A 26,468-nucleotide genomic window follows, 5' to 3' on the forward strand; every position below is an offset into this window, starting at 1 on the left:
CCAGAATCACTTGAACCCGGGAGGAAGAGGTTGCAGTGAGCTGAGATCATGCCACTGTTCTCCAGCCTGGGTGACAGAGCAAGACTCTGTCTCAAAAAAAAAAAAAAAGAAAGAAATAGATACGATTGGACAGCCTCCTTTGGGCCAGATGTGGTGGCTCACACCTATAATCCCAGCACTTTGGGAGGCTGAGGCAGGAAGATCACTTGATCACTTGAGCCCATGAGTTTGAGGCCAGCCTGGGCAACATAGCAAGACCCCGTCTCCAAAAAATTTAAAAATCCAAAAAAAGATTGAACAGTCTCCTTGATACTGACATAATTTCAAACCAAACCATTCCCCCCCTCATCCCTACAGAATGTATTTTCTTTTTGAAATAGCACATGGGTCTAAAGTAAACTCAGAATCGGGAAGATCTGAAGACCCCAGAAACAATTTTTACCCTCACTTTCTGAGATTTTGGGAGATTGAGACAAGAGAAAATCTTCCTTGTGAGCCAGTCAATAAAACAAAATACTGTAAATAGTGTGCTCCAGAGCAATAAGACCTTGTTCTTTTACAAAGATGAATCTCCAGAAGACCAATGATTCTCCTTTCTCTGAACTTTCTAATCCACAAAGAACACACTAGAAATAAAAGGAACGGTTTGTTTCTTCAGTCGGTAGTTCTGCATATTGAGAGATAAGAGTCCCCCTTTTTTAGCCTTGAAAAGCTAAAATACATAGTAACTATTCAAAGAAATTGCTGTAATTTTCTCAGCGGTAGGAATAGATTAACAAGCCTTACCCTTGTTTTCCAATTGTAGGCGTGATGGGAAGGCTCTGGAGAGGTTCCTGCAGGATTACTTTGATGGCAATCTGAAGAGATACCTGAAGTCTGAACCTATCCCAGAGAGCAATGATGGGCCTGTGAAGGTGAGGTGCTCACAGCCTCATCAAGCTATGAGCAATTGCCTGTCCTCATTTCTTTGTTCCAAAACTGTGGGGTCTAAATGAAGACTTTGTTGGCCATCTCTTTTTTTTTTGTCCTTACTCTCAAGTCATAAAATAAGCATTGGCAGGCCAAGCGGTGGCTCATGCCTGTAATCCCAGCAATTTGGGAGGCAAAGGCGGGCACATCACAAGGTCAAGAGTTTGAGACCAGCCTGCCCAACATGGTGAAACCCCGTATCTACTAAAAATACAAAAAAATCAGCCGGGCATGGTGGCGGGCGCCTGTAAGCCCAGCTACTCGGGAGGCTGAGGCAGGAGAATCGCTTGAACCCAGGAAGCAGAGGTTGCAGTGAGTCGAGATTATGCCACTGCACTCCAGCCTGGGCGACAAGAGCGAAACTCCATCTCAAAAAAAAAAAAGCATTGGCAGGGCTCATAATGCTTGGTAGGGGCAAGAGTGTAAAGCCTGCGTAGAATTTTCTGATGAAATTTATATTGGGCTAAGTTACTCTTGAGGATAGAGCAACCCCTAAGAACAGTGTGTTGCTTTGAATTTTTTTATAGGGATGTGGTCTTACTCTGTTGCCTCAGCCTTCTGAGTAGCTTGGACTGCAGGCATGTGCCACCAAGCTTGGCTTGAAATTATTTTAAGGAATGGTTGGGTAGCACTTCTATGTCCTGTAACTTCCTGAACATAGTTTGACAGGTGACAGACATAGGAACGAGTTGGTATCTAGTGAATGACAACATCTTTAATACAATCTGTAAATGTGATTTGGGTTTCCATGACTTATTTTCTGTGGTAACACATCAAATTAGAGAGGGATTGGGTCTAGGAACAAATACAGTTGTGAATTTATTTTTTTATGTTACCAACTAGAGATTCTTCTGTGTTTTCCAGGTAGTGGTAGCAGAGAATTTTGATGAAATAGTGAATAATGAAAATAAAGATGTGCTGATTGAATTTTATGCCCCTTGGTGTGGTCACTGTAAGAACCTGGAGCCCAAGTATAAAGAACTTGGCGAGAAGGTAAGTGTGAACCCTATTCTGAGGATAACATTTGAGCGGGAGCAGTAAGTTTATGTATGTATTCAGCATTGGCTAATTTGGTTGGTTCCTAAGTACTGATAGTTTTTTTCCCCAATTACTTGCTGTTTACTCACTTGCTCGTGACTGCCCCCTAGTGCTCCAGCCTGTGCAGTGCCTGAGATACCCACTTTTAACATTCCATTCCTCAGGCTCAATCTAGATAATGGTTAAAAATGTCTAAGGACTTCTGAATTTTGGTAATGGCTTACATGAATCCATATGGTCCTTCATCTTAAAACATTTGGCTTAGCCCCTGTAATGTCTTATTTAGACCAGGTAAATTTGAAGGTGGCAATATGTAGAGTCTTAATACAAGAGAAAAAAGGGAAGCTTGTGGAAAGTGAGGTACTACCATCTGCAAACCACTCTTCCCACATGAACAGCAGTTTATCTGCTGGAATTACAGGTGCGCACCACCACACCCGGCTAATTTTTGTATTTTTAGTGTTTGAAGAATGAGATTGTTTTAAGTCTTCAATTGACTAAGTGTCCCTCTGTCACTGAAAACTTGAAATGTAAACATTTAACCTGTTTTATTAACAGCTCAGCAAAGACCCAAATATCGTCATAGCCAAGATGGATGCCACAGCCAATGATGTGCCTTCTCCATATGAAGTCAGAGGGTAAGTGGATTAAAACTTAACAAAAGTGTCGAGGCAATAGATAGGAATAAAGCTTGTAACCACCAGGAAATCATTACTACACATAGTTTTCATATTCCAGTTGAAGGCAGAACCACTGATTCCTTCTTGGCTTAAGAGTTCTGCAGCATGGGCCCACATAACTGCTTGAAATTAATAAATGTTTCTTTCCCCAGTTTTCCTACCATATACTTCTCTCCAGCCAACAAGAAGCTAAATCCAAAGAAATATGAAGTAAGTGAATTGTCCCATATCCCCACAAATATATACACAGACATAAACACACAACCTTAAACATAGTTCTTTAATTGGGTTTATTTATTTATTTATTTATTTTTTGAGACGGAGTTTCGCTCTTGTTGCCTGGGCTGGAGTGCAATGGCGTGATCTCGGCTCACCGTTCAAGCGATTCTCCTGCCTCAGCCTCCTGAGTAGCTGGGATTACAGGCATGCGCCACCACCCCGACTAATTTTGTATTTTTAGTAGAGATGGGGTTTCTCCATGTTGGTCAGGCTGGTCTTGAACTCCTCACCTCAGGTGATCAGCCTGCCTTGGCCTCCCAAAGTGCTGGGATTACAGGCGTGAGCCACCGTGCTAGGCTAATTGGGTTTATTTAACTAAAAACTCTTTAAACTCTCATGGGCAGTATATGTGGCTGCTAATATGCTTTTACACACTCAGAAGTTTTCCTGTTTGGGTGGGGCAGATCAGGGTTCTTTAAAAAGTTACACTTTTAAGCTGATCTTTCTGTTTTCAGGGTGGCCGTGAATTAAGTGATTTTATTAGCTATCTACAAAGAGAAGCTACAAACCCCCCTGTAATTCAAGAAGAAAAACCCAAGAAGAAGAAGAAGGCACAGGAGGATCTCTAAAGCAGTAGCCAAACACCACTTTGTAAAAGGACTCTTCCATCAGAGATGGGAAAACCATTGGGGAGGACTAGGACCCATATGGGAATTACTACCTCTCAGGGCCGAGAGGACAGAATGGATATAATCTGAATCCTGTTAAATTTTCTCTAAACTGTTTCTTAGCTGCACTGTTTATGGAAATACCAGGACCAGTTTATGTTTGTGGTTTTGGGAAAAATTATTTGTGTTGGGGGAAATGTTATGGGGGTGGGGTTGAGTTGGGGGTATTTTCTAATTTTTTTTGTACATTTGGAACAGTGACAATAAATGAGACCCCTTTAAACTGTCTTATTTTCCACCAGATTGAGAACCAGATGTTCTCTACACACTATCACTGTTCAATAGAGCTTTCTCCAGTGATGGAAATGCTCTGTAATCTACACTGTTCAGTACAGGTAGCTACGGAGCATCTGAAATATGGCTAGAAACTACATTTTTAGTTTTGATTAATTTAAATAGCCATACAGTTGCTACCATACTGGTCACTGCAGCTGTAGACTGACTGGGTCAATAGTTCATCACCTCAAAATTCTTTCAAAATTTATTATCTCTTTCTCTCCTTACATGTTTATTTCCCAGGCCTACCCTGGTGATTAGAACAGCTGAAGGGCCTTTCTTGTTAGGCTGTCCATGCCCTAAGGATGGGTTCCTGTTTATCCTTGCCACGCAGCTGAGCTTACTGCATGTTTATATCTCCCAAGGACTGTTCTCTGCTCAGAAATGCCCTGTCAAGGGTGTGGCATCACGCAGTTTCATCCAAGTTGTTTCAGGAATTGCTGACACTGCTGGGTGCAGTTCTATCCCCCAAAGCCTAGGGTGTGGCCCTTTAACTTCCCCTCCGGTAGAACTGGGAAAGGCAGTATCATTCCTAGTTATGAGTGAAGCATCCACTTTCTTTTGTAACAATGAGGAACAGAAAGGATAGGACTGAAGAGTGATCTTTTGTCCAACTAAACCATTTATCTCCTTTTGTAGGTAAATTCAAATCCTGCCCAGTTACAGTTTTCAGTCACTGGAGAATTCCAGGTAGGAGCCCTACTTTAGGTGATCCTAGGAACTCCTATGTTCAGAAAAGAATTTTCTTCCTACTATATAATTACAGTATTTAGCTGTCAATTTTAAGATGAATTTGGTAGAGCCTTATAGTAAAGTATGTATCTTGGTCACACCCAAAGCTTGGAAAAAGTAAAAGATGTCTAAACCATAATCTTGGAGATTCTAACTCATAACATCTGGGCTGGGGCCCGGGGATCTAATTGTTTAGAGAGCCCCAAAAGTGGCTCAGATGTAAAGCCAGGGTTAAGAACCATCTGCCTTGGAAGATTTAAGGGAAACATATAAACTTGCACAAAGGACACAGAAGCAGTCAGTTTTAATTTTTTAGCCATGTTGGTAACAGTTCATTTTCAGTACATGGGTAACACCCAGGCCCTTTCCCATTATATCCAGGTATGCTACAAGTTCTTTTAACTCTTATCAGAAGTTATTATTACTGTTTCCTTAGGGAGGCTACCAGGCTAAAATTCACTTAGTTTGGTTTGTCTAATGTCCTCATTATTTTATCCTGAAGATGATGTCATTTCTCAGGACTTGAAAATGACTTGGCTGAACTAAAGGTAAAAAAGCCAAGCCTCTGTCACTTTTCCTAGACTCCTAGGCACAGCTATGGAGTCTTTGCACAGTGCCCATACCCTAAAAGTTAATAATGAAAACCAAACCTCAAGAACCTAGAGCAGCTCTCTACTTGCCACCATGGACTCCAGTGGTCAGCATAAGAAAAGCAGATAGTTGCATTCTATTTAGTTTATAGCTGCTTTGTTCCTTTGTGTTTCACTAAGCAGAGGCTCAAAAATTCCCTTGATAACTTCAGCTGCCCCTGTTCTTTTCCTCAAACTCCAGGATGAGACCTTTAATGTGGGACAATTTCTGGTGAAGGTATTCACAGCGACGCTTTTCTTCTCTGTAACTTGGGTACTGCTGCAGAGAAAAAGCATCCATGTCAAAAAGTAAAAATTCTCATTCTACCTTGCTTCCGTTCCCAGACCTTGTCTTACCTTCCTGAACTTTTTATATTCCTGGATTATCTTGTCTTCCAGGACCTGAAACAGAAAATACTAGCACTGAGTTCAACATTAAGAAATGAGAGAGGGGCGGCCAGGCACGGTGGCTCACGCCTGTAATCCCAGCACTTTGGGCGGCTGAGGCAGGCAGATAACGAGGTCAGGAGATCTTGACCATCCTGGCTAACACAGTGAAACCCGTCTCTACTAAAAAAATACAAAAAAATTAGCTGGGCGTGGTGGCAGGCGCTTGTAGTCTCAGCTGCTCGGGAGGCTGCGGCAGGAGAATGGGGCAGGAGAATGGCGTGAACCCGGGAGGCGGAGCTTGCAGTGAGCCAAGATCACGCTACTGCACTCCAGCCTGGGCAACCGAGTGAGACTGTCTCAAAAAGAAAAAAAAAAGAGAGAGAGAGGGGGGGGGCCAGGCGCAGTGGCTCACACCTGTAATCCCAGCACTTTGGGAGACTGAGGTGGGTGGATCACTTGAAGTCAGGAGTTCAAGACCAGCCTGGCCAACATGGTAAAACCCTGTCTCTACTAAAAATACAAAAATTGGCTGGGCATGGTGGCACATACCTATAATCCCAGCTATTCGGAAAGCTGAGGCATGAGAATCGCTTTAGCCTAAGAGGTGGAGGTTGCAGTGAGCCAAGATTGCACCACTGCACTCCAGCTTAAGAGACGGAGCTAGACTGTCCCAAAAAAAAAAGAAGGGAAGTAACTTCCCTTCTCATTCTACCAAATGATACAGACTAATTTTTCCCTTCAAACAGGTTTCCTTGTCACTTTGCTTAGTCACTTTATAAACACAGGTATATGGATGGTTAGCAGGGGGTTAATGGCCAGTAAAGCTGGAAAGCCAGGCTGGGTCCTGTCCTTACCTTGTATTCTGGAGTTCCTCGCCGAACTCTTTTAATCTCTGCTCCCAGCTCTATGAACCTTTGGCTTGCAGTCCCAACACGGGCATGCAGGATGCGGTATTCAGCATAATCTGTCTCAAAGTCCTGCTCATAGGCATGTTGCTGTTCTGCACTGTGGATGGCCCTGTATTGCCTGCCAGGAGCAGAGAGTTGTCACCTTCAATTTCATTGCCCCTGAAAAGCCCCCAGCTTCCAGGAAGTGTATCTTAATATATGAACAAGTCTTGATGAAATTGGAAAAAGCAAGGAACTCACAGGAGGTAGTCTGGTATATCTTCAGGACTTGGGGATTCAGAATCTAGGAAGGAAGCAAGAAAACACAAGTGATTATAAGTCTTTTCCACTGGCATTTTTACCCTCCTCTCATTAACTCACCTTCTTGAACTGAGGAACTGTGTTCTAATCTGGGGTCCATGTCCTCATCTTCTTGCTCCCAATCTTCTCCCTCTTGTAAATCCTGATTGGTCAGGCCTTGTAGGGGGCTTGGCGCTAAAGGCAGAGTTCTGAACCTCTTTTCTTCTAGTTCTACAGTGGCTACAGGCACTGAACGTTTCTGTTGAGGAAAATATCTGTGTGACATAAACAGCCAAGAGCTTCCTAAATATGTTCTTCTCTCAAGAATTCCTCCTAGGCTGGGCACAGTGGCTCATACCTGTAATCCTGACCGTTTCAGAGGCTCAGGTGGGGGGATCGCTTGAGCCCAAGATTTCAAGACTAGTCTGGGTAACATAGTGAGACCCTATCTCTACAAAAAAATTAAAAAATGAGCCTGGTGTAGTGGCACACACCAGCTGAGGAGGGAGAATCGAGCCCAGGAGTTCAAGGCTGTGGTGAGCCGTGATCATACCACAACACTCCAGCCTGAGGTGACTGAGTGAGAATAAGAAAAAAAAAAAAAAGGATAGCCTGAGCCCAGGAGTCTCCAGCCTGGGGAACAGAGAGACCTTGTCTCTAAAAAAATTCCTCCCATATAACGAGCTTCCAATTTCTAAATTTTAGCTTGACTAAAAGTGCTTTTCAAAATAGTCTTTGCCACTGTTTAATTATATTAATGTTACAAAAAAAAAAGCCCTTGCCATTCTAACTTACCTTGTCCAGACGTTTCCGGCTGGCAGAGGAAGGCAGTGCCTGAACAGGTTCTCTGTTTGGAACATGGGTCTGGTTTCTAGGATATTTTAAGGGAATGGGACAGATGAAGACCAGGGTAGGAGGTGGAACTGGATCTTTTATTACAACATTTAAGAGTGGAGATTAGAAAGGAAGACAATGCCAAAGCTTCCTATGTTAGTCCCACCTCATCCAAAGTACCTCACTTCCCACTGTGCCATGTGCTCCCTTGAGGATCCTGGGAGTGACTGTCCTTGGTTGCTTGCCAGTGGATCTGACACTGACACCTGGTGGGGAAAGTGGCAGGAGCACTTGGTTCCCTGGAGTACTGGGATACCTTGGACTTCAGGCTTTGCCCCACCTTATCACAACTCCCTGCAATTTCTGGCCTCACCCACCTCCTCTAGTGCCATCTGTGGCTGTGATACTGCATCTCCTTCAGAATAGCCTCCTGTGTTCTGCCAACTCTCAGGATGTCTGGCATCTTCAGTCAGGTTGTGTCCCTGAACTGATGATGGGGCTGGGATAGAATCCATGGCTGCGCAAATAATGAGGCGCTCCCTGAGTGAGCCCAGGCAGTGGAGGCTGTTAGGCCCAGACCTGGAAAGGGATGGTGGAAAAAAATAGGAGGGTGGAGAGCTCTTAAGCACCTCTCCACATTTCCCTCCCCCACTTTCCACAAACCCTTTCTTGCCGGCTACCTGTTCCCCCTTACCTGAGGAAGCGTTGGCACACAAGGTCCAAGCTACCACCAGCGCCCTCCTGGCAACACTGGGACACTATGAAGGAGAAGAGGCAGGACCAACCAGGGCCTGGGAGTCTCAGATACTGGGGGTGGAAGGAGACGGTAAGCCCCATGAAGTCAGCCCCTCCCCCTCCTGCCGCCGCCACTCGTCCGGGAGCCAGTTCGTAAGTAAGACTAAGACGGGTCCCACAGGGCTTGTTAGCACACCAGGTGCAGCTGGGCCTGAGTTCCCCAGGAGGCCGAAACAGTACAGTCCTCTCAAACCACAGCCCCCTGGGACAACCCCAGCAGCCTCCTCGCCCCACTTGGAGTTCAGTTCTCGGAACTACCTCAGACCGTGACCACTCGCAGCCTCCGGCCCCGACCGCACCTTCCACCTCCAGCCCACGTTTATGCTCCCTCGCCCTCACCTCGCTCACACACCCTGAGCTTGCACTTACCCCTCGGTGGCCTTGGAAAGCAATCACCGGCCGTACCTGCGGGGAGAGCGAAGATGTGACCGTTGAGCGCAGGTGAAGCGGTGTCCCCAGGATCCGGCGTCCGGAGCCCGGGATCACCTGCCTAGCGGGCTTCACTTGGAGAGGTGGGGAGGCCAGAGCTTGCGGAAGCCGCTCCCTCTCCCCTGCACCTTCTCCAGGGTCGCCGGCTGAGGCCCAAGGTCCCTAGGGGCAGGGACTAGAGAAGAAGGGGGCCGGCCGTACCTGTTGCCGCTGACACTCTTGCAGCGCCCGCAGGGCAGCGTCGTTGAGCCTGAGCAGTAAGAGGCTAGTCCGGGCAGCTTGCGTGAAGCAGAGCCGGAGCTGTCCTCTCAGAGGCTCCTGGAGCTCCTCCATGGCGACGAGTTCGAGTGCAAGCAGCACGGGGGCCACAGGCGAGGGCCACCACCGCCACCTCCTCTGTTCAGGGTTTGGTTGGCACACCCGGTAACCCACGTCTGCCCCACCCTCCGCCAGGAACCCGCCCCCGGCCCCACCTCCCGCCAGCGCCACCCCAAGCTTTCCCAGCCGCGTGGGCGGCGCTTCGCTCTCACCGGCCAACCGCCCGGACCTCGACGCTTTCTTCTAGGATCCGCATGAATCGCTTTGGGCTATCGGAAGAGCTATCCCCAGTTCTCGGGAGAAAGAGTCCGCGACCAGCGTCTGACCTCTCAGAGTCCCCAGTCCTGCCTTAGTTTCCCCAGCGACCCTGAATTTGGAGTTGCTGTCTCTAAGTGAAAGCTGAACCTGCAACCCCTTGAGGGTTTCAGCCGCAGAGGGGCGGGAGAAAGGGCCTGGTTGGTAGGCGGGCTCAGCGGTTCGCGCCCAGTTAGCCCCGAGCTTCGGAGACCCGAGAGACCAGAGGATGGCTGACGCGAAGGGGCACCCGAGACAGCGCCTGGGCTTTTTCCCGCCCGCGGTTCCACCGCTCTGAAACCGACTTCTAACAGAGAGGTAATTGGGCCCTGCGGTTGTGGTGGCAGCAGTGAAAGTTGGCTGTCACCGACTGGAGCGCCCCCAGTTGGTGGGCAGGGATACGGGCGCGGGTAGTGGCAGGAAAGTTGCAGGGCAGAGAGCCAGAACCCAGTCCTAGGTCTCACCTCGTGGCCTAAACACGCGTCAGAGTGGTGAGACCGCTCCCTGAGGAGGGCCAGGAGCTGCCATGAAGTCGCCAGGCATTCCAGAGGGCCAGATCCTGGTGCACTGAAACCCCAGCACCAACCTCTGGCCAGCCCTTGGTGTCTCCACTTGTTCCTGTTTGATTATGTTTCCCAAGAGCCCTGATGTTGTCCTGTTTCCTAAACAGGATCCCTCTGTTAAATCCCTGGACCTGCACAATCCCCGGGAACCTTAATGTCCTCTACTACAAATATATTTACCTATACATTTGTCAAAACTCATTAAAAAAATACACTTTTTTTTTTTTTTTTGAGACGAAGTCTTGCTCTGTCGCCCAGGCTGGAGTGCAGTGGCACGATATCGGCTCACTGCAAGCTCCGCCTCCTGGGTTCACGCCATTCTCCTGCCTCAGCCTCCCGAGTAGCTGGGACTACGGGCACCCACCACCACGCCTGGCTAATGTTTTGTATTTTTAGTAGAGATGGGGTTTCACCGTGTTAGCCAGGATGGTTTTGATCTCCTGACCTCGTGATCCACCCGCCTCGGCCTCCCAAAGTGCTGGGATTACAGGGATGAGCCACCGCGCCCGGCTAATACACAAAAAATTTGTATGTAAATTATACTTCAATAAAGTTGATCTTTAAAATCTGTGCTATTTCTGTTTCTCTGCGGCAATATCCTAATCTGATAAACAGTTGTGGTAATGGATAAAGCTGGTCTCTTAGCTGGGCATGGCGGTGCATGCCTGTAGTCCCAGCTACTCAGGAGGCTGAAGCAGGAGGATCGCTTGAATCCATGAATCAGGTTGCAGTGAGCCATGTTTTCCCCACTGCACTTCAGCCTGAGCAACAGAGAGAGACCCTGTCTCAAAAAAAGAAAAAAAAGAAAAAAAAAAAAGGCCAGGCACGCTGGCAGATTCCATCTCAAAAAAAAAAAAAAAAAAAAAAAGAGGCTGGGTGCGGTGGCTCATGCCTGTAATCCCAGCACTTTGGGAGGCCGAGGCAGGTGGATTACCTGAGCTCAGGAGTTCGAGACCACCCAGGGCAACATGGTGAAACCCTGTCTCTACTAAAACTACAAAAAAATTAACCGGGTGTGGTGGCGCACACCTGTAGTCCCAGCTACTTGGGAGGCTGAGGCAGGAGAATCGCTTGAGCCCCGGAGGTGAATGTTGCAGTGAGCTGAGATCATGCCACTCCACTCCAGCTTAGGCTGGAGTGAGACTCCATCTCAAAAAGAAACCTGAGTTTTGCTCAATACGGGGACAGAGAAATAGGAGTCATGGTGGAGGAAATAGGATCAAGAAAAAGTTTTAAGATGGGAGAAATAGCATGTTCCATGTTGACGGAAATAATTTTTAGAACATCTCCAAAATTTTGATGGTGTAGGAGATTTACTGCAGTAGTGCCCTTGAATAGGTTTGAGGTCATGAGATCTATTCAGGATTGGCTAAAGCCTAAAGGTAGGAGTGTGGGCAGTTCGTTTATGGTAACAGGCCATAGGCAGAGAAGGTGGGTGTAAGTGTAGAGGTTAGGTAGATGTGGTGGGAGTCTGAAAATTTTTTTCTGATTGCTTCCATTTTTCTCAGTGAAGTAGGAAGCAACTGAGAGAGAGGATGAGGGAGGAGTGATTGGGGTTGAGGTGTGAAAATAGTGTGAAACAGTTGCCTGTAAGTGTGAGAGAGTGAATAAGTTAGGAATGTGTCAAACACTAAGGACTGATGATAAATCTGAGGCTTAGAGAAGCAGAGATTCTAAACCTGGGCCTACAGATCATACAATTCAGGGAATCTGTGAACTTGGAAGGGAAAAAAAATTACATATTTATTTATTTATTTATTTTTGAGGCAGGTGTCCCTCAGTTGCCCAGGCTGGAGTGCAGTGGCACAATCATAGTTCACTGCATCCTCGAACTCCTGAGGTCAAGCAGTCCACCCACCTCAGCCTCCTTCATAGCTGTAACTACAGGAGTGTGCCACCATACCTAGCAATTTTTTAAATTTTTTGTAGAGACAGGATCTTGCCATGTTGCCCAGGCTGGTCTCAAACTCCTGGCCTCAAGTGATCTTCCCACCTCAGCCTCCCAAAGTGCTGAGATTTACAGGCATGAGTCTCCATGCTCAGCCAAAATTACATCTGTATTTTCACTAACTTTTAACAGAAATTTAGCATCTCCTTTAATTATGAATGTAGGCAACAAATCACTGGTACTGGCAGTAACTGCAATGTTATTACTAATAGAAATAACAGATATTTTCATTTTACATTACAAGTGTTGAAGATACATCTAAATATTGTTTGCATTCAGCACACTTTGTAATTATAATTGATATTAGACTTGCTGTTAGATCTTTAATACATTGATAAAAATCAGTTACATCATAAACATTTTAATATTTTGATAATTATATGTGAATATAATTGTTTTTCTTTATGAACCCCTGTGTTTTTTTGCAAATTTAAAAAATGTTTATTTATTTTCTTTTTTTGGAGGCCAGAGTTTGGCTCTTGTCAACCAGGCTGGAGTGCAATGGTGCGATCTCGGCTCACTGCAAGCTCTGCCTCCCAGGTTCACGCCATTCTCCTGCCTCAGCCTCCCGAGTAGCTGAGACTACAGGCGCCCGCCACCACGCCCAGCTAATTTTTTGTATTTTTTTTTAGTAGAGACGGGGTTTCGCCATGTTAGCCAGGATGGTCTCGATCTCCTGACCTCGTGATCCGCCCACCTCGGCCTCCCAAAGTGCTGGGATTACAGGCGTCAGCCACTGCGCCCTGCGATCTTGACTGTTTTTAAGTGTATGGTTCAGTAGTGTTAAGTATCGCCTATCCTATCGCCCTGCAGCCAATCTCCAAAGCTCTTTATCTTGGAAAACTGAAACTCTATATCCATTTAACAATTCCCGATTTCCCCCTCCTCCCAGCCCCTAGCAACAACCACCCTTCTGCCTTCTGTTTCTGTGAATTTGACTACCGTAGATACCTCATACAGTAGTCTACCCTTATCTTCAGGGAAGTTCCAAGGCCCTCAGTGGATGCCTGAAACTGCAGATAATACTGAACCTGAATAATGCCAATCAGAACATGTTTCTGTTCATGTCTCCCATCCACAAATGTAATGCCTTTTCTGTCTTAATTAAGCACTTAATGATGCACTGTGGCCATAACTTTTGCAGTTTGAGGTGCAACAGCAAAACTGGCATGAGTTTTTCCTCTCTTTTTTTCACAATTTCACGAATAGGGGAGATTTGTTCTTACCTGAAATCTTAGCTAACTCAGCATAAGATTTTTTTTTTTCCTTATTGAGAACTTCTACCTTTTCACTTAAAGGAAGCACTTGATGGCTTCTCTTTGGCAAAGCCAAATTGGCAGCAACACTACTCTTGCATTTTGGGCTCATTATTAAGTAAAATAAGGGTTGCTTGCATATAAACACTGTGATACGCTCTGATAGCTGAGATGGCTACTAAGTGATTAGTGGGTGGGTGTTGCCTACAGTGTGGATACACTGGACAAAGGAAGGATTGCCATCCTGGGTGGGATGGAGAGGGAGGACACAAGATTTTATCACACTATTCAGAACAGCACTCAATTGAAAAGCTTCTGAGTTGTTGGCCAGCCACGGTGGCTCACGCCTGTGATCCCAGCACTTTGGGAGGCCGAGGCAGGTGGATCATTTGAGGTCAGGAGTTCGAGACCAGCCTGGCCAACATAGCGAAATCCCATGTCTACTAAAAACACAAAAATTAGCTGGGAGCGGTGACTAATTTTAGTCCCAGCTACTCGGGAGGAGGAGACAGGAGAATCACTTCAACCCAGGAGGCAGAGGTTTCAGTGAGCTGAGATAGAGCAAGGTCTGTCTCAAAAACAAACAAACAAACAACAAAAGAAAAACTTATTGTTTATGTCTGCATTTTTCCTTTTTTTTTTTTTTTGAGACAAGGTCTCACTATGTTACCCAAGCTGGAGTGCAGTGGTACAATCCCGACTCACTGAAACCTCTGCCTACTGGGTTCAAGCGATTCTCCTGCCTCAGCCTCCTGGGACTATAGGCATGCCACCATGCCTGGCTGATTTTTGTATTTTCAATAAAGATGGGGTTTCACCATGTTGCCCAGGCTGGTCTCGAACTCCTGGACTCAAGTGATCCACCTGCCTCGGCTTCTCCAAGTGCTGGGATTACAGGTGTGAGCCACCGCACCTGGTCCTACTTCTTCTTTTTTTTTTTTTTTTTTTTTGAGACACAGTTTGCTTTGTCACCCAGGCTGGACTGCAGTGGTGCGATCTCAGCTCACTGCAACTTCTGCCTCCCGGGTTCAAGCAATTCTGGTGCCTCAGCCTCCCGAGTACCTGGGATTACAGGCACATGCCACTGTGCCCCGCTAATTTTTGTATTTTTAGTAGAGACGGGGTTTCACCATGTTGTCCAGGCTGGTCTTGAACTCCTGACCTCAGGTGATCCGCCCGCCTCGGCCTCCCATAGTGCTAGGATTACAAGCGTGAGCCACCATGCCCGACCCTACTTCTATTTTTAAAATGAGGATTTAACTCTCATCTGCCCCCAAAATATGCATGTACTTTCTCTCTCCATCCTCCTAATGTAGTAATGTTATTTTTGTTATATCAATATTGAATGTTTCTATTATTAGGAGTATGTAAATGTTATTTGCAAGCTGTGACACTTACCATATTATGTTCACATTTTCCTTCTTGTATGTTCCTCTACACCAATTAATAATTATGCATTTTTTTGTTTGCTTAGTTACCTATGTACTTATTACCAATTCATTCTCATACCCTCTTCTAGGAGTATAACTCTCCTCTTAGTATAACCAAATACAATCAGATAATTTATCAATTTTATCAGTTTCCATTTTTTCTTAAGATATATGGCTCCAGAGCCCTCCATACTCCTGTTCCAATCTGAAATGATTGTTCTCTAGGTCGGCTGCAAAGCTATTATCCTGGGATCTCCCTTCTATCTCAGCTGGAGGATTTCCTTCACTTACCTCCTGTGTCAGATACACTTTTTCCTGGATCCTGTAACTTTTTTCTTGGCTTACTCCCTCATTTTGGTGCAAAGCCTCAAAGGATTTATCCACCATGCATTCTTTTCAGGAAACTTTTGGACAAATCCTTTGAGACTTTGCATACCTTTATTTTATTCTCATAACTTTTTTTTTTCTTTTTTTTGAGATGGAGTCTTCGCTCTGTCACCAGGCTGGAGTGCAGTGGCGTGATCTCGGCTCACTGCAACCTCTGCCTCCTGGGTTCAAGCAATTCTCGTGCCTCAGCCTCCTGAGTAGCTGGGATTACAGGCACGCACCACCACACCTGGCTTTTTTTTTTTTGAGACATAGTCTAATTCTGTCACCAGGCTGTAGTGCAGTGGCACAATTTCAGCTCACTGCAATCTCCACCTCCCGGGTTCAAGCCACTCTCCTGCCTCAGCCTCCCGAGTAGCTGGGATTACAGGCACACGCCACCACACTCAGCCAATTTTTATATTTTTAGTAGAGACAGGGTTTCACCACGTTGGTCAGGATGGTCTCAATCTCCTGACCTCATGATCTGCCCAGCTTGGCATCCCAAAGTGCTGGGATTACAGGCGTGAGCCACCACGCCCGGCCAACTTTTTTTTTGAGACAGTCTCACTCTGTTGCCCAGGCTGGAGTGCAGTGGCATGATCTCGGCTCACTGCAACCTCTGCCTTCTGGGTTCAAGCAATTCTTGTGCCTCAGCCTCTTGAGTAGCTGGGACTACAGGCATGTGCCACCACGCCTGGCTAATTTTTGTATATTCTTTTAGTACAGACGGGGCTTCATTATGTTGGCTAGGCTGGTCTCGAACTCCTGGCCTCAAGTGATCCACTGGCCTCGGCCTCCCAAAGTGCTGGGATTACAGGCATGAGCCACCATGCCTGGCTTCATAATTTTTTTTAAGAGACAGAATTTTGCCCTGTTGCCCAGGCTGGAGTGCAGTGACACAATCATAGCTCACTGCAGCCTCAACCTCCTTGGCTCAAGCAATCCTCCCACCTCAGCCTCCCAAGTAGCTGGGACTACAGGCACACACCACCATATCTGGCTAATTTTTTTTTGTTTTTTTTTTTTAAATGGAATCTTCCTCTGTCGTCCAGGCTGGAGTGTGGTGATGTGATCTTGGCTCACTGAAACCTCCACCTCCTGGGTTCACATGATTCTCCTGTCTCAGCTTTCTGGAGTAGCTGGGACTACAAGCGCGTGCCACCACGCCCAGCTATTTTTTTTTTTTTTTTGTATTTTTAGTAGAGACGAGGTTTCATCATGTTGGCCAGGCTGGTCTCAAACTCCTGACCTTGTGATCCGCCCACCTTGGCCTCCCAAAGTGCTGGGATTACAGGTGTGAGCCACCGCACCTGGCCACATGTGGCTAATTTTTAAAAGTTTTGTAGAGATGGGTCTCCCTATGTTGCCCAAGCTGGTCTCAAAGTCTTGGTCTCAAGTGATTCCCTTGACTTGGCCTCTCAAAGTGTAAGGATTTCAGGCATAAACAACTGAATCCAGCCTATTCTCTTCAGGTATTTGATAACATTGCCCCATTGTCGTCTCGTTTCCAGTGTTGCTGCTGACAAGTCTGTAGCCATTCTGATTCTTCATCCTTTGTATATGAACTATTTTTTATCTCAGAAGCCATTAGGATCTTTTTAATTCTGACACTCTGATGTGTGGTGATGTCAAGCTTTTCTCATTTCTTGGGTTGGGCACTCTGTGACCTCCCTCTATTTTTGTTTTATTTATTTATTTTAATTAATTAATTCATTTGTTTGTTTGTTTTGAGACGGTGTCTCACTCTGTCGCCCAGGCTGGAGTGCAGTGGCGCGATCTCGGCTCACTGCAAGCTCCGCCTTCCGGGTTCACGCCATTCTCCTGCCTCAGCCTCCCGAGTAGCTGGGACTACAGGCACCCGCCACTGCGCCCAGCTAATTTTTTGTATTTTTAGTAGAGACAGGGTTTCACCATGGTCTCGATCTCTTGACCTCGTGATCCGCCTGCCTCAGCCTCCCAAAGTGCTGGGATTACAGGTGTGAGCCACCGCGCCTGGCCCTAATTAATTTTTTTGAGACGGTGTCTCACTCTGTCACCCAAGTTGGAGTGTAATGACGCGATCTTGGCTCACTGCAACCTCCACCTACCGGGTTCAAGTGATTCTCCCGCCTCAGCCTCCCAAGTAGCTGGGACTATAGGCGCCCACCATCACGCTTGGCTAATTTTTGTATTTTTAGTAGAGACAAGGTTTTGCCATGTTGGCCAGTCTGGTCTTGAACTCATGACCTCAGGTGATCTGCTCACATCAGCCTCCCAAAGTGCTGGGATTACAGGCGTGAGCCACTGTGCTCTGCCCTTATTTATTTATTTATTACTTTTTTTTTTTTTTTTAGACAGAGTCTCACTCTGCTGCCCAGGCTGGAGTGCAGTGGAGCAATCTCGGCTCACTGAAACCTCCATCTCCTAGGTTCAAGCTATTCTCCTGCTTCAGCCTCCCAAGTAGTTGGGATTACAGGCGCCCACCACCACACCCGGCTAATTTTTGTATTTTTAGTAGAGATGAGGTTTCACCATGTTGGCCAGGTGGGTCACCAACTCCTGGCCTCAAATGATCCACCTGCCTCAGCCTCCCAAAGTGCTGGGATTACAGGCGTGATCCACCGTGCCCCGCCTGAATGTTTCTTTCTTTCTTTTATTTTTTCCTTTTTTTTAGAGACATAGTCTTGCTCTGTTACCCATGCTGGAGTATGGTGGCGAGATCACGATTCACTGCAACTTTGAATTCCTGGGTTCAAGCAATCCTCCCATCTCAGCCTCCTGAGTAGCTAAGGACTACAGGTGCATACCACCACTCCTGGCTGTTTTCTGAATATCTGTTTTTATAAACTCCCTATTGTTGTTCAATACCCTCTCTCTCAAAGAATACTATTTATAGTCCTGTGTCTCCGATTTTCTTGTGGTCTTGCAACTGAATTGTTTCTGTATCCTCTGGGACTGAATTTTCTTTTTCTTTCTTTTCTTTTCTTTTCTTTTTTTTTTTTTTGAGACAGGTACTTGCTCTGTCACCCAGGCTAGAGTTCAGTGGCTTGATCTCAGCTCATTGCAACCTCCACCTCCTGGGTTCAAGCAATTCTTGCGCCTCAGCCTCCCAAGTAGCTGCAATTACAGGTGCATGCCACCACGCCCCACTAATTTTTGTATTTTTAGTAGGGACTGTGTTTCACCATGTTGGCCAGGCTGGTCTTGTACTCCTGACCTCAAGTGATCTGCCCGTCTCGGCCTCCCAAAGTGCTGGGATTATAGGCATGAGCCACCATGCCCAGCCATGAGACTGAATTTTCTGCTTGTGTTTTTTTGGGGTCTATTTTTATGTTAGGACTGTTTTCTCCAATGCTTGGTGATCTTTGGCTCTATATTCGTCTCTACAAGCAAGGCACTAAAAAGCTGGTTGAAGGCCAGACACAGCGGCTCACGCCTGTAATCCCAGCACTTTGGGAGGCTGAGGCAGGCAGATCATGAGGTCAGGAGGTCGAGACCATCCTGACTAACACGGTGAAACCCTGTCTCTACTAAAAATACAAAAAATTAGCCAGGTGTGGTGGCGGGTGCCTGTAGTCCCAGCTACTCAGGAGGCTGAGGCAGGAGAATGGTATGAGCCCAGGAGGCGGAGCTTGCAGTGAGCCGAGATTATGCCACTGCACTCCAGCCTGGACCACAGAGCAAGACTCTGTCTCAAAAAAAAAAAAAAAAAAAAAGCTGGTTGACGTTTGGTACGCATGGAAAGAGCTGCCTACACTTTAAGATAATCTGACTGGACCATTTCATTATGTAAGGCCTAAGTTCATCTAATTATCCAAGCTTATCCCCCTCTCAGGGCCTTGGTATATGCTGTTTCTCTTGTCTGTGTTTGATTAAAAGTATTTGGCTGAAGTAACAGAAATCTGACTCAAGGTAGCTTAAACCAACAAAACAATATGGTAGTTCCCACACCAGGAAACTCAATGTAGAACAAATGTTACAGTTGAGGTATCTAGTGGTCCAACAGCATGACCAAGTACCAAGATTCTTTCTGCTACTCATTTGCTTCAACCTAAGGCTGGCTCTCTTCTAGGTGATAGACTAGAGCTGCCAGGAGCAGTATGGGCTATGTGTTTCCTCATTCATGTCAATGGGAAACAGCATTGTCACCACCCTAGCAATGGAAAAAAAGTCCTTCTCTTTGGTCTGATCAGGCTAATTTAGGCCACATGCTCACTCCTGAACCAATAACTGTTACCAGGTGAATACCACAAAATAATCTGCTTAGGCCTGGGTTTGTTTTTTTTTTTTTTGAGACGGAGTCTGCTCTGTGGCCCAGGCTGGAGTGCAGTGGCGCTCCACTCGGCTTACTGCAACCTCCGCCTGCTGGGTTCACGCCATTCTCCTGCCTCAGCCTCCCAGGTAGCTGGGACTACAGGCGCCCGCAACCACGCCTGGCTAATTTTTGTATTTTTAGTAGAGACGGGGTTTCACCGTGTTAGCCAGGATGGTCTTGATCTCCTGACCTCATGATCAGCCCGCCTCGGCCTCCCAAAGTCCTGGGATTACAGGCGTGAGCCACCACGCCCGGCCAGGCCTGGGTTCTTAAACCAATCAATATTAAAAGGGATTAGTTTACTTTGATTGACTTAGCCATTCAGTACCACTCTTGGAGTATAGGCTGGAGGGGAAGAATTTTTTTTTTTTTTTTTTTTTTTTGAGACAGAGTTTCACTCTTGCTGCCCAGGCTGGAATGCAATGGTGCGATTTCCGCTCACCACAACCTCTGCCTCCTGGGTTCAAGTGATTCTCCTGCTTCAGACTCCCGAGTATCTGGGATTGCGGGCATGCGCCACCATGCCAGGCTAATTTTGTATTTTTAGTAGAGACGGGGGTTTTACCATGTTGGTCAGGCTGTTCTTGAACCCCTGACCTCAGGTGGTCTGCCCACCTCAGCCTCCCAAAATGCTGGGATTATAGGCGTGAGCCACCTTGCCCAGCCAGAATTTTTTTTTTTTTGAGACAGGGTCTTGCTCTCTTGCCCAGGCTGGAGTGCTGTGGCATGATTACAGCTCACTGCAGTGTCAACCTCCTGAGCTCAAGCCATCCTCCCACCTCACACCCTCGAGTAGCTGGGACTATAGGCACACACCACCACACCTGGCTAGATTTTTAGTTTTTTTTTTTTTTTTTTTGAGATGGTATCTCACTCTATCACCCAGGCTGGAGTGCAGTGGTGCAATCATGGCTCACTGCAACCTCCTCCTCCCAGGTGCAAGCAATTCTCTAGCCTCAGCCTCTCGAGTAGCTGGGATTACAGGTATGTGCACCATGCCTGGCTAATTTTTGTATTTTTAGTAGAGATGGGTTTTCACCATGTTGGCCAGACTGGTCTTGAACTCCTGACCTCAAGAGATCTGCCTGCCTAGGCCTCCCAAAGTGCTGGGATTACAGGCATGAGCCACCACGTTCAGCCTAATTTTTAAATTTTTTGTAGAGACGGGGTCTCACTATATTGCCTAAGCTTGTCTCAGACTCCTGGCCTCAAGGGATCCTCCCTGTCGGCTTCCCAAAGTGCTGAGATTACAGGCATGAGCCACCATGCCCAACCTGGAGACAGGGTTTCACTGTGTTATCCAGGATCGTCTTGATCTCCTGACCTCGTGATCGGCCCGCCTTGGTCTCCCAAAGTGCTGGGATTACAGGCGTGAGCCACTGTGCCCAGCCTTCAACCAGCTTTTTAGTGCCTTGCTTGTAGAGAACCACTTCTGAGGTAATATTTATTTATTTGTTTGTTCTTTGAGACAGGGTCTCATTCTGTCACCCAGGCTGGAGTGCAGTGGCGTGATCATAGCTCACTGCACCCTCCATGAGGTAACATTTAAACTGAGACCTAGAGCCTGTTGCCTGTGATAGTCTCCTGACTGGTCTCCTCATTTCTATTCATCTGCTGTAATCCATTCTCTACTGGTAAAGTGATCTTTTCAAAGCTTACACTCTGCTAATGAAGAGCACAGGCTGGGTTAGACTCTTATTATCCACCCCTTATTATCTCAGTTTCGTTGAGAAAGTTATTTAACCTGCCAGGGCCGAGGTTTCTAAATCAGTAGGAGGGGGATAATGACACCTCCAAAGGTCATCGTAAGGCTCAAATAAGAAAAGTACACTAGGGCCGGGCGCGGTGGCTCACGCCTGTAATCCCAGCACTTTGGGAGGCTGAGGTGGGCGGATCACGAGGTCAGGAGATCGAGACCATCCTGGCTAACACGGTGAAACCCCGTCTCTACCAAAAACACAAAAAATTAGCCGGGCGTGGTGGCGGGCGCCTGTAGTCCCAGCTACTTGGGAGGCTGAGGCAGGAGAATGGCGTGAACCCGGGAGGCGGAGCTTGCAGTGAGCCGAGATGGCGCCACTGCACTCCAGCCTGGGCGACAGAGTGAGACTCTGTCTAAAAAAAAAAAAAAAAAAGAAAAGTACACTAAATGTACCAAATAAAAACCCACCTGATGTTAGCTAGTAGTTATATTAGCAGTAGTAACTTGGATCTTGTCACAACCCTACCTCCCTATCTGACCTAGTTTCACACCACCCTGCTCATTAGGCATTAGTGACTTGCCCTTTACCTACACAATAATCCTGTGGCTCTTGATGGGATGACCTGAGGGAGGAGGGCCTTAGGGCCTTCACAAGTGCTGTTCCCTCCTGAAATGTTCTCCCTGCCCTTCCCTCCTGGGCTTGGCTAATTTCTCATCTTTTTGCTTTAGCTCAAATATCACTTACTTCACCTCCCTAATCAAAATTAAAGTCTACAGAGTCCACAGGTGTACTCCCTTCATAGCACCAGCAGTACTATTTAGTTACTTCATACCAGGTGGAATTGTTCACAGAGTCTTCATTCAAATTACACTGACATCTGTTTTTATGGGTCAGTGCTTAAGCTGTGTGCACTGCGAAACATTTTGAATATCATCCTTGCGTGGAATCTGTTATTTTCCTTTAAAGCTATTATCATGATCAGTTTTCATATATAGGCTGGGCGTGGTGGTTCAAGCCTGTAATCCCAGCACTTTGGGAGGCTGGGGTGGGTGGATCACTTGAGGTCAGGAGTTCGAGACCAGCCTGGCCAACATGGTGAAACCCTGTCTCTACTAAAAAAAAAATACAGTCCGGGCACAGTGGCTTGCACCTGTTATCCCAGCACTGTGGGAGGCCGAGGCAGGTGGATCACCTGAGGTCAGGAGTTTGAGACCAGCCTGACCAACATGGTTAAAGCCTGTCTCTACTAAAAAATACAAAAATTAGCCGAGCGTGGTGGCACGCACCTGTAGGCCCAGCTACTCGGGAAGCTGAGGCAGGAGAATTGCTTGAACCTGGGAGGTGGAGGTTGCAGTGAGCCGAAATCGCACCACTGTACTCCAACCTGGGCAACAGAGCAAGACTCCATCTCAAAAAAAAAAAAAAAAAAATTATCCGGGCGTGGTGGCGGGTGCCTGTAATCCCAGCTACTCGGGAGGCTGAGAAAGGAGAATCGCTTGAATCCAAGACGGTGGAGGTTGCAGTGAGCCGAGAGCATGCCACTCCAGCCTCCAGCCTGGGTAACAGAGTAAGACTGTCTCAAAAAAACCCAAAAATTCATATATATAGACAGACATATAAATACATATATGGATATTAGAGAGAGAGAGGCAGACAGGGAGAGGGAGAGAGAGAAAGTGTGAGAGAGCTTTTTTCTCTTTGTATCTTTCATGATTATAGGAATATGCTCTGCTCATCAAGATATACCCAATTGTGGCTGTGCACCGTGGCTCACACCTGTAATCCTTGCACTTTGGGGGGCCAAGGCGGGCGGATCACCTGAGGTCAGGAGTTCCAGACCAGCCTAGCCAACATGATGGAACCCCATCTCCAGAAAAACAAAAATACAAAAATTAGCCGGGCATGATGGCGGGCCTGTAATCGCAGCTACTCGGGAGGCTGAGGTGGGAGAATAGCTTGAACACAGGAAGCAGAGGTTGCAGTGAGCCGAGATCACGCCATTGCACTCCAGCTTGGGTGTCTCTTATTAACTGTTTATTTATTTATTTATTTATTTTGAGATGGAGTCTGGCTCTGTCGCCCAGGCTGGAGTGCAGTGCCGTGATCTCGGCTCACTGCAAGCTCCTGCTCCTGGGTTCACACGGTTCTCCGGCCTCAGCCTCTCAAGTAGCTGGGACTACAGGCGCCTGCCACCCCACCCAGCTATTTTTTTTTTTTTTTGTATTTTTAGTAGAGACGGGGTTTTACCGTGTTAGCCAGGATGGTCTCGATGTCCTGACCTCGTGATCCACCCGCCTCTGCCTCCCAAAGTGCTGGGATTACAGGCGTGAGCCACCTTGCCTTTCTTATTAACTCTTTTTTTTTTTTGAGACGCAGTCTCGCTCTGTCGCCCAGGCTAGAGTGCAGTGGTGCGATCTCGGCTCACTGCAAGCTTCATCTACCGGGTTCACGCCATTCTCCTGCCTCAGCCTCCTGAGTAGCTGGGACTACAGGCGCCCGCCACCACGCCCGGCTAATTCTTATTAACTCTTTTTTTTTAGACGGGATCTCGCACTGTCGCCTGGGCTGGAGTGCAATGGCGCGATCTCGGCTCACTGCAACCTCCGCCTCCCGGGTTCAAGCGATTCTCCTGCCTCAGCCTCCCAAGTAGCTGGAATTACAGGCGCACCACCACGCCCGGCTAATTTTTTGTATTTTTAGTAGAAACGGGTTTTCACCATTGTTGGTCAGGCTGCTGGTCTCGAACTCCTGACCTGATCTGCCCGCCTCAGCCTCCCAAAGTGCTGGGATTACAGGCGTGAGCCACCACGCCCGGCCCTCCAGGGTCTTAATACAAAACCGGGTGGCTGGTGGCGATGGTACAGTGAGAAAAGCTCCAGAGGAGAAAAGCGAATATGTGAATTATCTAATCTCAGCCACTGATCCAACTCCATAGTCTGTGACTTTTGGAGTCCTCCAATACTTCCAAGCTGCATGTTCACATTTAAAGTTTCTGGGGGAAAACGAACAGGGTAGAGTTTTAGGAAATACCAGATGTTGCTGCGATTTTCTACAGTGAAGGGGCGTGGAAGGGGACAATGGGAGTAGAAGCGGGTTTCTGAAGTTGTGTTTGTACTTGATTTTAAGCGAGCTGTGAACAACTCGTGTCCAAATAAGTGGCTGAGAGGTGGTCCTAAGTAAGAACAAGTTTAGTAGTAGAGTACTCGTAACACAGAACTGGCTGAAACCCCGCCCTCTGCCTACGGGCGTTCTTTCAGGGCGACTTTGTCAGTACCCCAAACTGTCCCCGCATGAGGTCACTCTGCACGGTCACGTGCTCGAGCCCGCGGGAGCGCCACATCGCCAGCCGCACCCCTCCACCCCCACCCTGCCCACGTGACCCGGCCTAGTTTCTCCAGGCCCGTCCCTACGTCTCACTCGGGAAGCCCCGCCCCACGCTGAGCGCTCCGCCTGCGACCCTCCGCCACTTACCCACCCCGGCTCAAACACGACCCGTGGATCCACGTGCTTTTTCTTGTCCAATGGGAGCCGGCTCCCGGGCGCGAAGGGGCGGGGAGGAAAGGAACGACTGCGCTACGTTGCGAGAAGGGGCGGGACCTGCAACGTCCGACAGAACGAGGGGACGTAACGGAGGCAGGTTGGAGCCGCTGCCGTCGCCATGACCCGTGAGCACCGAGCCCCCTTCTCCTTGCCCTTTTCTTTCCGTTCACCCTAAACACCACCGGCAAGGCGCCGGCTTTGACCTTCCGTAGCTTCCCTAGCGAGGCGTTTCTCTGGGCGCGCTCTGTAGCCACCCTCACACTCGGTGCCCGGAAATCGAGCCCTTTGCCCACGGCTACTTCACGGGACCACCCTCCCGGGTTGGGCATAGGCCCTCCCGGATCTTCCGCGGTGTGAGGAGAAGGCCAGCGCCCCTGTGATAGGCCTAGAGCCCCCTACTCCACAAGCCAGCCCATCCCCCGCGGAGACCCAAACCGTCCACACACACCTCCCCAGCTGTTTGGGCCCCACGCCGCCCCAAAACACGCCTCCAGCTGGCCCCTTGGGACCTCCCTTCTCCAGTCCGCATTTTGACCTGGCCCGTGGCAGATTTCGCCACTCCCCCCTACCCCAAGCAGCCTGGGCCTCGATGGGCCGTTGTCGGGGCCCGGAGATTGAAGTGGCGTTGGATCCTGCTGCTGGCCGCGCTGGGGTAGAAGGGTCGCCGGTGTGTGGGCAGAGCGGCCCCCGCGTCTCACCTTTAATTTTCTTTCCTTAGGCGGTAACCAGCGTGAGCTCGCCCGCCAGAAGAATATGAAAAAGCAGAGCGACTCGGTTAAGGGAAAGCGCCGAGATGACGGGCTTTCTGCTGCCGCCCGCAAGCAGAGGTAGCCCCAGGGAGGGGGAAAGGGACGGTGGAGACCTGGGTTAGACCAAGGGTTATAGCAGGAAAGAGAGCTACCTCAGGGCTTGAATGTGGACTAGTCGTGAGGAGCAGAGTGCATTGCTTCCTCTAGGGTTTTATTCCCTCCCCACCCTCCAAATTGTTAGCTCACAGCCTTACAGGAAAGGACGGGGGCGGGCGCCTGCCCTCAGTCTGATTTCTGAGCGTCCCTGGGTCTGACCTTAAGGGCAAGGGCAGGGAGCTTCACATTTCAAATACAGTTGTGGTTACGGCAGCCCAGTACTTTTGGCCCTCCTTGCTGTTCGGTTCTCCTCCCTTCTCCCAACCTCCTCACTGGTGTTGCTGGGTGTGGTACTCAATACAGAATAGAGAGCCTTGGGCCTGTGTCACCAGACTTCTGACCCCTTGGGCAACAGCCAGATGGAGACTGGTCGCCTTTTGAGCCTCAGGTCTCTTCCTCTTGTTCTCCTAGGGTGGGAGTACAGCAGCCAAACGCTGAACTTAGTCCCATCCACTTCCATCTTATCCTTTGTGCCCTTCATCCCCCTGCATCTTGTCCTTTTTGCCCTCTGGTACCTCCCAGTGCCCCATCATCTCTACCCCCAGGGACTCGGAGATCATGCAGCAGAAGCAGAAAAAGGCAAACGAGAAGAAGGAGGAACCCAAGTAGCTTTGTGGCTTCGTGTCCAACCCTCTTGCCCTTCGCCTGTGTGCCTGGAGCCAGTCCCACCACGCTCGCGTTTCCTCCTGTAGTGCTCACAGGTCCCAGCACCGATGGCATTCCCTTTGCCCTGAGTCTGCAGCGGGTCCCTTTTGTGCTTCCTTCCCCTCAGGTAGCCTCTCTCCCCCTGGGCCACTCCCGGGGGTGAGGGGGTTACCCCTTCCCAGTGTTTTTTATTCCTGTGGGGCTCACCCCAAAGTATTAAAAGTAGCTTTGTAATTCCTTGAGCGCCTGGTTTGACTGGGGACTTGGGGGGATGGGGTTGGAGGAATGACTGCCCTTTCC

The 26,468-nt window shown here is 48.1% G+C and overlaps 3 protein-coding genes across 5 annotated transcripts in view; 2 read left to right on the forward strand and 1 right to left on the reverse strand.

Annotated features, from left to right (window-relative positions):
* Window positions 1-3,857, forward strand: part of PDIA3 (protein disulfide isomerase family A member 3) — a 26,052-nt gene extending 22,195 nt beyond the window's left edge. Inside the window, exons 9-13 of the mRNA XM_003814950.6 lie at window positions 806-914; window positions 1,834-1,962; window positions 2,566-2,645; window positions 2,840-2,897; window positions 3,422-3,857. Coding sequence (XP_003814998.1) covers window positions 806-914; window positions 1,834-1,962; window positions 2,566-2,645; window positions 2,840-2,897; window positions 3,422-3,535 — 490 coding nt within the window. The 3' untranslated portion in view covers window positions 3,536-3,857. The remainder of the gene's footprint in view (window positions 1-805; window positions 915-1,833; window positions 1,963-2,565; window positions 2,646-2,839; window positions 2,898-3,421) is intronic.
* Window positions 3,858-4,927: 1,070 nt separating this feature from the next.
* On the reverse strand, window positions 4,928-9,936 carry ELL3 (elongation factor for RNA polymerase II 3). Of its 2 annotated transcripts, XM_008967828.5 has the most exons (12): window positions 9,437-9,936; window positions 9,108-9,302; window positions 8,847-8,882; window positions 8,377-8,489; window positions 8,060-8,261; window positions 7,863-7,948; window positions 7,644-7,719; window positions 6,930-7,107; window positions 6,810-6,852; window positions 6,516-6,687; window positions 5,629-5,673; window positions 4,928-5,551 (listed from the first exon to the last, which is right to left on the reverse strand). In XM_008967828.5, the coding sequence occupies exons 2-12, from the start codon at window positions 9,237-9,239 to the stop codon at window positions 5,441-5,443; spliced, it is 1,194 nt and encodes a 397-aa protein (XP_008966076.2). In that variant the 5' UTR covers window positions 9,240-9,302; window positions 9,437-9,936; the 3' UTR covers window positions 4,928-5,440. The 2 variants fall into 2 exon arrangements, with proteins under 2 accessions (XP_008966076.2, XP_034794553.2); XM_034938662.3 differs by lacking the exons at window positions 7,644-7,719; window positions 7,863-7,948; window positions 9,437-9,936 and having other exon boundaries at window positions 9,108-9,385.
* SERF2 (small EDRK-rich factor 2) lies at window positions 9,720-26,405 on the forward strand. Of its 2 annotated transcripts, none has more exons than XM_008967832.5 (4): window positions 9,720-9,836; window positions 24,336-24,743; window positions 25,337-25,445; window positions 26,046-26,405. In XM_008967832.5, exons 2-4 carry the CDS (start codon window positions 24,737-24,739, stop codon window positions 26,329-26,331), a joined length of 402 nt encoding a protein of 133 aa, XP_008966080.1. In that variant the 5' UTR covers window positions 9,720-9,836; window positions 24,336-24,736; the 3' UTR covers window positions 26,332-26,405. The 2 variants fall into 2 exon arrangements, with proteins under 2 accessions (XP_008966080.1, XP_008966082.1); XM_008967834.4 differs by having other exon boundaries at window positions 26,069-26,405.
* Window positions 26,406-26,468: the final 63 nt, after the last annotated feature.

The sequence above is a fragment of the Pan paniscus genome, chromosome 16 (genome assembly GCF_029289425.2).
Source record: "Pan paniscus chromosome 16, NHGRI_mPanPan1-v2.0_pri, whole genome shotgun sequence".
NCBI classification, from domain to species: Eukaryota; Metazoa; Chordata; class Mammalia; order Primates; family Hominidae; genus Pan; species Pan paniscus.